Consider the following 10,907-nt stretch of genomic DNA (forward strand, 5'->3'; position numbering starts at 1 on the left):
AAATCTGATCAACCACTGTAGCATTCAAAAGAAAGCTCTTGCTGATTTCTCCACATTTAGATATATTCTTTAAGGTTTTTCAGTTTCCCTATCTCTAGTCTTCGATCTGGGTGGCGCCAATGGGATTCCTAAATTTAAAAATGAATATTCTATCAATCCTCCTAATTCCCTACCAATGATTCACTAGAGTACAATGCCCTTCTGCTTTCTGAAACTCAATCTCTCTAAAACTGAGCATTTGTCTTTCCTCTTGCTAATACTGATCCTCCTCTTTCGCTCTCCCTTCAAGTTAGTGGTACCCACCTAAGTCCATCCTTGCAAGCGCGCTGTCTTGGCGTCATACTTGATTCTGGCCTCACCTTTGAGCCTCACATTCATTATGTTGCCAAATCCTGTAGATTCCATCTTAAAACCATAGCCCGCATCCGCCCCTTTCTTACGCAAGATGCTACCAAGGAGCTTGCCCATGCTCTAGCATAGATTATTGTAACCCTCTCCTAATTGGTCTTCCTAAAAGCCGTATTGCCCAGCTACAGTCTGTAATGAATGCTGCCATCAGACTGATTTTCCTCTCTAGTCGGTCCTCTCACACCTCACCTCTCTGTCAGTCCTTACATTGGCTTCCTGTATCCTATAGGAGTCAATTCAAAGTGCTAACCCCTACCTATAAAGCACTGAACAATTCTAGCCCCTCTTATATCTCTCCACAGATCCATAGGTATGCCCCTTCTCTCCGCTCTGCCCGTGAACTTCTCCTGTAGGCTGCTCACACCTGTACGGCCAACTCACGCTTGCAGGACTTCTCGCGGGCGACTCCCTTACTATGGAATAGCCTACCTACTGCCATCAGACTCTCCCCTTGTCTTCAATCCAATCGTTTAAGAAGTGCCTTAAAACCCATCTCTTAAGGAAAGATTGTGGCCTCCCAGAGTAGCCTCTACCTCACACACCTGTCTCTTGCTCTCTCCTAAAGGGCAGCACTCTACTCTCTCCTCCAGCTCTGCTTCACTCCCACCTTATTTGATTGCTTTTTCTGGTCCTAATGTGTTTTATACCCCACCTCCTGTAGGCTATAAGCTCGTTTGAGCAGGGTCCTTTTCAACCTATCGTTCCTGTAAGTTTTTTTTGTAATTGTCCTATTTATAGTTAAATACCCCCTCTCATAATATTGTAAAGCGCTACGGAATCTGTTGGCGCTATATAAATGGCAATAATAATAGTAATTCCTCAGCCAGGAGTATATGCATTCCATTGGGTATTTCTGATAAAACCAGAGAATAGCCTCTATCATATTCATGGGCATGTGAAAAGTATCAACAGAAAGTATATAGTTGACCCAGGACATACTTAAAAAGGGAGAAATATCAATGTATCCTTCCTGGTAAAATATTTTTTATAAATAAATAAAATATATATATTAAAAGTGGGAAAAAATATTTGTTCTGTTCATTTGTAAATGTTTAACAGACTTTTTTGTATTATAGGTGGTGAGTTACCATTTAATAGCATAGTTTAGGTTCTATAATATGCACAATAGGTGGTATACAATATAAAAAGTGATCTGTTAAACATAGTCACTCTATTTAGCACAGAGAAAATGTACTTGAAAGCTTGTTTTAATGGTATGTTAGAAAATGTGCACTCGTATTCAGTTAGAAAAGGGTAGAAAAATACTAAACTACAGAAATTCAATTTACAAGACACATGTAAAGACATTTTATACTAACACCTGGAACACCTAATTTATCTTGACTGACACACTTGTTGAGCAAGAATCCTGCCCTAGTAACTCTTGAAATTGGAGTTATGCACCCCTCAGGTGTGTTTCAACTTGCATGTCTGTTTTTGCACACATCATAGTACTTTTTTTTTGTTTTGTTTTTGGTTTAATGAAATGGATCACTAATTGGGTTATTCATTATAACAGCAGAAGTTACAGTCCAACTGTTGCATGAAATTAACAAGCCCTTGGTAGTTTCTCCAACAATCCCATAAGTAATTTTGTGATGTAAATTTTTGTTGGTGCTGTCTGAAACGGGAAACTACTTCATATATCCTGGAGCCCACTTAACATTCCATATTTTAATGTCTGGGTGACTGGCTACACGCTAGTAGCCACATATTGTGATAACTGGCTTGCCAGCTACAATTGTAGACCCAAAGTGCGGTTAGTCACAAATGAGTAGCCACATATTCTGATAAGTAATAGTCTATAAGTTTGTGATAGCTGCCTTATTCTCTAAAAGTTGGTTATCGCACATTGTGATAACTAATTGGCTAGTAGCCGGGTATAGTACTCAATGGCTTCAAGTTGGTTCAAACATAAATTAACTATATTTTTTATCTTGTTAAGAGTATATTTTAGGATTTTTTTTTGTGCACTGCATCTGATTTGTATAAATATAAAATTGTTAGGATATTCAGTCCACTGGGACGCGTTATTCATAGTTTTTGCATAGTGAGATTTACAATTTCAGCGGGATTTGTGTTTCTTCCAAGGGTGGCAGGATAAACTTTTTGCTACCAGTATGTTTATTGAGCTGGGTTACAAATTATTCTCATAGCATTAATACACAGCTGTATTGACAATCTCCCAGCTTAAGTGTCTGTATATGCAGCTGGGTATGTATGCAAAGGTGTGTATGCTGAGTGGCAGCAGCCGCTTTAAATGAGCCTGAAGGCCTGATTGCCTGGGAGCTTGCTGGCACTGTTGCCCGTTTAAGCATAGTTACACAGCTGCAGCTGTTTGACAGAGGCCACGCCCCCATCGCTCCTTCTTGTTGGCTTTTCTGCAGTGGAACGGTTGCCAGTGGAGACGCGTCCCCGGGAGGGAGGGGGAGCAGCGATGTGACGTCACGGACTGGCGCCAGGCTGTCTGCGAGGGGAAAGAAGGGGTGTGTGGGACAAAGTGCAATGTGAACATGTAATCATGAACACACAGGCACATATACAGTATGCATTGTTTACATAGCATAAAGACTATAAATATGTATGGATTACAACAATAGCAACTCTTATTGCTGCTGTTTCATTCTTTCCTACGTTAACCAATAATGGAATGTTATACTTAACACGATTATAATGTATTAACCCAAAATGTATATGTGCAATTACTCGCAAATACAAACTAACTTAAAGTCAAATAACTCACACTATGTCTGTAACTATATCGAATTTATATAGCGTGTCAAACATATATATACACACACCAACTTGAAGATATACATATCATATATATATATATATATATATATATATATATATATATATATATATATATATATATATATATATATATATGTATATGAACTCTAACTGGCTAGTAGCCCTGTATTGTAGCAAATACCTATATTATTTTTGGGATTAAATGTTTATACTGTAAAACTTATATACAAGTTTTATCGTGTTAAATATATGTTTGTGTGTATATATATATATATATATATACACACACACACACACACACGCACATACACACACACACTTTACACGATAAACATTTAATCCCAAGAATAATATAGGTAGTCAGTCTGTTTTGCTCATTCAGTTCCCAGCCTTTTCCCTGCCTGGTCACAGGATAATATTCCAGACGCCAGAAAGTCTGGAGGTCAGAGAGGGAGAGGAGGAGGGGGAGAAGGGGGGTAGAGAGAAAAAAAAATAAAGAATAATGGATTTTACACTTTAGAAAACATGGATTAGAAACAACTGAGGAGAACACATCCAGCATGTTTAAAGCAAAAAAACAAAAAAACTATATATATATGTGTGTGTGTGTGTGTGTGTGTGTGTGTGTATGTATGTGTATATATATATATATATATATATATATATATATATATATATATATATACATACACATACATACAGAACATACACATACACACACAACAATTTATTACAACAAAAACCAAATTGTTTAAAAATGCATTTGTATTTTTAGACTTAAAACAGTCATATTCCATTAGCATTCCTCCTTTTTTTTTTGGCTTTCATAAACCTAATATTCTTTACATTATGTGCATTATTAATGTGTTTAAACTTAACGACATCGCTAATTATTCACACACAAGAAAACAAATCATTCTAATCGTGTTCTTGTTTAGAAACCAATTGACATACTTTATGTTCTCACGAAAAAAATAAAAAATACATGACTCTAAATGAGCATTTTCCCCTTGTATTAAAATGCTTTCAGACACATACAAAGCCATGTAAGGGATCAGTCTCCACCCACCTCCCCCTGTCCCTCTTTCTGTGACATTAATGACACTGTCTCCAGCCCTTAGGATAAGCTGTTTGAAAGTGTTCAACCAGCTGTTATCGCAATATTATGAAGCAGTGGGGGATAAGGAGGGAGGGCTGATTTGCTTGTGGGAGGGAGTGCTGGAGAGGGCCTATAAAAAGGGCTGTGAGGTGAGTGCCTAGTACTGTCAAGCACACGCTCATTTAGAAAGCTCCTCATCGATAAATTATCTGCTACTGAATCACACGCCTCTGAATTGGACTTCAGAACTTTCAAGACTCACGTTGACACATCTGGACATTCTAACTGCTATTTGCTCTGTATCGACTGACTGAAAGATTTATTCTTGAAGAGCCAGTGGTAACACATTCAAATTAAAGAAACAGCCGACTTATTTTAAGCTTGGAAAAGCAGAATATCACCACCAACTATGAAAGCCATCAGCCCAGTGAGATCCATGGCTAGCTGCTATCAAGCTGTCTGCTGCTTGTCTGAGCAGAGCCTGGGCATTGCCAGGGGCAGCACCCACAAGGTTTCAGGTGTGGATGAGCCCGTTGGTCTTCTATATGACATGAATGACTGCTACTCCAAACTCAGAGAGCTGGTGCCAGGGATCCCCCAGGGGAGCAAACTAAGTCAAGTCGAGATCCTCCAGCACGTTATTGACTATATCTTCGACTTACAAATTGTCCTGGGTGAAGAGAAACAACATAACGTGGGCAACGCTATTCTCAGTCTACAGGTATCTATCTATCTAGATAATCTATGATATCTATCCATGTGCTTTACGACTGTATTCCATGATCTGGGATTCTTATCAACTGCTCCTCACTGATGCCCTGTTTATGACAAGGCACTATCACCTGCCCTCCACATCTTTATTATCTATCCCCTTAATCTCATTTTCTCACTTTTGGGACCTTGACACTTTCTCTTTTCTGACCAATACCGTCATACAATCCTAACCACCACCTCTTGTTTTCTGTTCCAGAAAGCTGAATTCTCAGAGAGGTCAAATAAAAGCGATGCCAGCATCTGTCACTGATCAACCTCCCCACCTCCATCATGGTAAGCATGTGTTTAACGTTTAATTCCTGGTCAGATTGTGCATAGTTTACAATCACTACAGGTTCATATATGTGTGTGTGTGTGTGTGTGTGTGTGTGTGTGTGTGTGTGTGTGTGTGTGTGTGTGTGTGTGTGTGTGTGTGTGTGTGTGTGTGTGTGTGTGTGTGTGTGTGTGTGTGTGTGTGTGTGTGTGTAGTGATTGTAAACTATTTCTGTATTGGATAGACCATATTCAGGAGTTTAGAGAACGTATTGGCTAAACAGTGAAGTGGAAAATAAATTGCAATATTTAGGCCATAAACAACAAGATGGATGACCAGTGACTATTCTGGTCTTAAATTTGCAAATATACAGGTTTCTGTTAAGTGAATAAACCCCTAGAAACGAAATGTAGTCAAGTAATTGTCCTTCTTGTTCTAATGTAGGAATGTTAATGTTCAAAGTAGTTGAGTGTTTACTAATTAAGTGGAGAAGTGATGAAATGGCTGAGAGCAGGAAGCTGGCTTTCTCTGTCACTCTCACACAATTAGCTGAGCCAAGATGTTATCAGGCCTGAAGGCATAGCTGATTTCCTTCCAGGCGCCAGTCAGTCTGACCCCCTCCCTCCCTTGGTGTGACTCACATTGATACATTGCATATCTCTTTTTCTGCAGGTGCAGAGAATCGTTGAAGAAGAAAAAAAAGTTTTTTCCATGAAGCAAATGAGTTCAACATGCGAAATAATTTAACCCTTGAAGATCCAGAAATATTAAAAGACTTTCAATTACAATATTTTTTTACATAAATAACACACTTTAAGATGTTTTCTCTTTTTTATTTTTTTTCTACCCCAAATTTAAAACCAGTCAACACAATTATTTATAACTTCTATTCTGGGGTGAACTATATATGTTCATATCCATTATTTTTTATTTTTTTTATTTTATCATACTTTTACATTCGAGATTTTTATTTTCATTTTATTTATTTTTTTAACTCTTAAATTGCTCAGCAGATCAATAATGGCAAACTTATTGTGCCATTCCTACCTAAAACTATGGACCAAAACCAAGTATCAATTCAGCCACATCTGCTGTTTTATTATCCACTTGAATCACTATTGTTGAAAAAAGGTAGCTAATTATTTGTTTTTTCTTTTAAACGGATATATTAACCCTTTAAGGCCCAGGGTGACCATATCTATTGACGTTTAAAATGTTATGAGCTGTATATATATATTTTTTGTAAACAAAGAATGAATCTTTTGTCATGGACAAAATCATTTTATATTTTGTACAGGCATAAAAGCCTTAAATCTGTGGTTATGTCCTCAGAGTAAATTCCCTCTCTCTAAAATAGAGAAATTGTACTGGAACTGCACAGTTTCTACATGTCTATTGGTTAAAACAAAAAAACTTTTTATAAAAGTTGATATTTTTGTCTATGTAAATAATAAAAACTTATTTTTAATAATTTGAATCGTGTTTATTTATGTTAATTTTAAATGCAAACATTTATAAATCTGCAAAAAAAAAAAATGACCTACACTATGTTACATTGTGTTCAATAAATATACATTGGTTTTAATACTCTGCAATATAATGGGTTACCAACATTGATTGGTGCCTTCAAAGTGTTTAAACTAGCTACCTATAATAACTATTAAATATACATGTACTCAATAAACCGGTGATGTTACAACTAGCTGCCATATGGTGAGATTGGAGCACTGAACAGGTAAAAGCCATTTTTGTGTCAGGAGTATCGGGGGAATCATGGCTTCTAATGCTAGCGGTTAAGAAGGGGTTAATGTAAGTTAAGTCAGTCAGGTTTTTTTTATTTTTTATTACACTATTGCATATCTGTTAAACTATAGAAGTCCTTTTTGTTTAACAGAGTTCATGTGTTGCCACTTAACACTTGCCTTGTCAAAGGAAGGCCGAAATGATGTAGCTTTTAGAGATTTACAGATTATATTTGTTCACTTTAAAAGTTACATCTAGTCACTCTAGCCAAAAGGTGAGCAATTCGGTTTCTTTGTCAAAAGGCACCAAACTGGAAGTGACCCCACAGCTCTGGCCTAGCATATATTAAATAAAGCTGGAATAATGAGAGGTTTGAATATATTACAATTTAACCAAGAAAGTTATATACTGGATAGAGTCAATACAAAAAATGTGTGTGTTTATAAACTGTTTAAAACAGTTTCCATTTTTAAGAGTATCTGCAGCAATGCAGTATGAAGTCTAAAATATGATGCCTGTGGTCAAACTCTGGGATAGTTATGGAAAAATTTCGCTTTATATATTAGTGTGTGATAAATTAAGGATTTACAGGCCATATATTTACAATTGGCAGCATCATTTTGCCATTTATTACAAAGCTGTTTTTCAGTAGCTGCTATCACTGATATTATGGGAAATGTAAAAATATTTAAATTTAGTAGCATAAATAAAACATTAAAGTGGTTTTATCGCTATCCCGTGTACATACTGTCAGTCTTATATGTCATTATTTTGTAGGGCGAATTACTATCATACGCAGAATATTGTTCTGTACATGGATATAGTGAATTACAATGTGCTTGTCACAAGAACTTACTATCTATTCAACACCTTGATATTCTCCCATAACCACCACCTTAAACTACTGTAATATTCTGTTTTTTACAATGCAACCGGCACAATTCATATGGGAATATTCCACTATAAATATAGTTAATCATAGACAGTATGTAGGGCATTGCTAGGAATTTACTCGATCTGCATTATTCTAGACTCCCATAACATTCCAGGCATTTTTCGAGGATTAAATTATTTATTCTCTGCCTTTTCCACATGTTCCTACCCACCAAAAACTATTTAGGGTAAAGGTTTCTCAGTTAATTAAATGTGGGCCTGAGAAGTTAAAGTGTATAAATTATTAACGATTAATAATGTCGTCCTTTAAAAAAACAAAAAAAACCTGTTTACAACAATGTGCCCAATGAAATAATAAAAAGCTGTCCATCTATGTACATATATGATCCCTGCATCTATCCTACATAAATATTAAGGGGATCTCAGGTCACAAAATCCACTGTGTGTGGTTTGACTAATCATGATCAGCCCTCCATCCCTAGCCCTTACCCTGTGTCTGAACCTTAATCTAACCCCCATGTCAGTGCCTCATGCTAACACATAGCCCTTCATTAAGCCCTGTCTAAGTAATGATGTGTGGCACCCAGCACTCACTGGGTTAATGCTGGAATCCTAAACTGGAAATCAGACCCTTGCCCTGTGCTGTTTGATGTGAGGTACTGAACGGGTTAAGTGCCCCTAGATCAATGTTTAGGATTCCCAGGGTTAAAGGGGGCTTGTGATCCTATTACTTGGGATACAGCAGTTACAGGTTTTTCTTTCTTTCTTTCTAGATAATAGGATTCCCTTGCCTTTTGTGAGGAAGGAGTAAAAGAGAAAGCAATAGAGGAGGGGGGTCTGTGCAGCTGTAATCAGCTGTGATTAGCAGGGGGAGGCCGAGGGATGTTTTAGGAATTCTTCACCTGGCATTGCCATTGTTTCAGGACCCGCAGGTGTCTCCTGGCGCCAGCCTGTCTGACTGCTGGCCGGGCCCCCCTCCCCTCTCCCCCTTCATCTGTCTCCATTTGCATCCATTCAGCGCCTCTTACACTCCCTCACTTCCTAAATACAACCCCCACCCCGAGCTCTACTTCATTGGACAAACCACTGCACCCATCCGTGTGTGTGCAGAGATTAGCACATGTGTATCTCTGTTTTACCAGCAACATTCGTATGTAGCATGATGTCCGCCAAATAGTACATAATGCGAGAACAAATGTACAAACGTTGTATTCTCATTTCTTTATTTATGCACAGCAACCTCACAAGCTGTCACCGCCTCTTCTGCTCCTTTATTACAACAAACCTGTCCTGCTGCAATTTCTGACATATCTTGTTCATTGCACAGTGCTGGGGATCACGTCAGCTACATACATTCTGGTTATTATTTTATTACTATTAATTCAAAGTAGTTGTAATAATAATGCATGCACATTTCGTATTCTATCATTAACTAATTCTACATTCTATCTGTAACTAATTCATTTGCCTTTCGTTTGTCTCTTACACTAAATTGTTATGCTTGGACACTGTTAAGGGATATAAACCCACATGGCCATGGTAATTAAAAAAAACACACATATGGTCCAGGGAATTGGGGACCAAATGGCTGATTCATCAAGGAAATTAAGTACAGGATTGGTTATCCTACTTGCTATTATTAACCCTTCATTGGATGTGGCCAAAGCATATCTCAGTTTTCTCTAGTTTGTAAGGCGTTCTTGAGAACCCCAAATAAATACCTGGCTCCCACAATCATATCATATCATATATTAACCCCTCTGCCTGCTCATGATTATAAGGATTTTTTGGGGAGCCTATTAATTTAGGAGAGGAGGGGGCATGTTCCTGATTCCTCCTGAATAAACAGGTACTCCAGGGGATCTCCATGTGTTTTTCAGCCCTTACCTGTTGCTTATATATAGTGTGGAGTAGGGAGACAGCTGCAACAGTATCACCTCCCTGGCTTACTAAGGTACATCTGGGCCTTATATCATTTTTTTTCAATGTTATTTAGTATACTTTTTTTTGTATAATTTTTTTTTAAATTATATTTTATTATACATACTTGTTTTTATTTTTTTCTTTATTTTTGCTGTGTATGAGTGTACAAAGAATCTTGCAATGCCACAGCAAGTACAATAATAACAATTGACATTAAAAAACAACAAATTGCATGAAATCATATACCTTGAGTAATGGTGGGTTGCATGACATTTCGATGGTGTAGCACAATTATATAATATGATGTAATAAACATGCTAGTCCATCATGTCTCAGTAATACATAATATTCATTCACTAAAGAAATACTAGACATGGCAAGTTTGAGATGCTTATTCTGTGAGGGAAAAAAGTATTTGATCCCCTGCTAATTTTGAATGTTTGCCCACTGATAGAGAAATTATTAGTCTATAATTTTATTGGTAGATGTATTTTAACAGTGAGAGACAGAATAACAAAAAAATAAATAAAACCAGAAACGCGTGTCAAAAAAGTTCTAAATTGATTTGCATGTCAATGAGTGAAATAAGTATTTGATCCCCTATCAATCAGCAAGATTTCTGTCTCCCAGCTGTCTTTTATACAGGTAACGGGAAGATATTTGGAGCACTCTCTTAAAGGGAGTGCTCCTAATCTCAGCTCGTTACCTGAATAAAAGACACCTGTCCACAGAAGCAATCAATCAGATTCCAAACTCTCCACCATGGCCAAGACCAAAGAGCTATCCAAGGATGTCAGGGACAAGATTGTAGACCTACACAAGGCTGGAATGGGCTACAAGACAAGCGCCAAGCAGCTTGGTGAGAACAGTTGGTGCAATTATTCACAAATGGAAGAAACACAAAATAACTGTCAGTTTCCCTCGGTCTGGTGCTCCATGCAAGATCTCATCTCGTGGAGTTTCAATGATCATGAAAACAGTGAGGAATCAGCCCAGAACTACACAAAAGGATCTTGTTAATGATCTCAAGGCAGCTGGGACCATAGTCACCAAGGA

General features: G+C 37.5%; 1 protein-coding gene across 1 annotated transcript; it reads left to right on the top strand.

The window, feature by feature from the left end:
- Nucleotides 1-4,432: 4,432 nt before the first annotated feature.
- On the top strand, nucleotides 4,433-6,759 carry LOC134591156 (DNA-binding protein inhibitor ID-3-like). Its single transcript, XM_063444448.1, has 3 exons — nucleotides 4,433-4,985; nucleotides 5,235-5,311; nucleotides 5,964-6,759. Exons 1-2 carry the CDS (start codon nucleotides 4,674-4,676, stop codon nucleotides 5,286-5,288), a joined length of 366 nt encoding a protein of 121 aa, XP_063300518.1. The 5' UTR covers nucleotides 4,433-4,673; the 3' UTR covers nucleotides 5,289-5,311; nucleotides 5,964-6,759.
- Nucleotides 6,760-10,907: the final 4,148 nt, after the last annotated feature.

The sequence above is a fragment of the Pelobates fuscus genome, chromosome 1 (assembly GCF_036172605.1).
Source record: "Pelobates fuscus isolate aPelFus1 chromosome 1, aPelFus1.pri, whole genome shotgun sequence".
Classification (NCBI taxonomy): Eukaryota; Metazoa; Chordata; class Amphibia; order Anura; family Pelobatidae; genus Pelobates; species Pelobates fuscus.

Bases quoted from the DNA above. Each gene is read 5' to 3' on its own strand.
- LOC134591156 (XM_063444448.1), top strand. From the start codon at position 4,674: ATGAAAGCCATCAGCCCAGTGAGATCCATGGCTAGCTGCTATCAAGCT. The intron at 4,986-5,234 runs GTATCTATCTAT...TTTCTGTTCCAG, and splicing joins ACGCTATTCTCAGTCTACAG to AAAGCTGAATTCTCAGAGAG.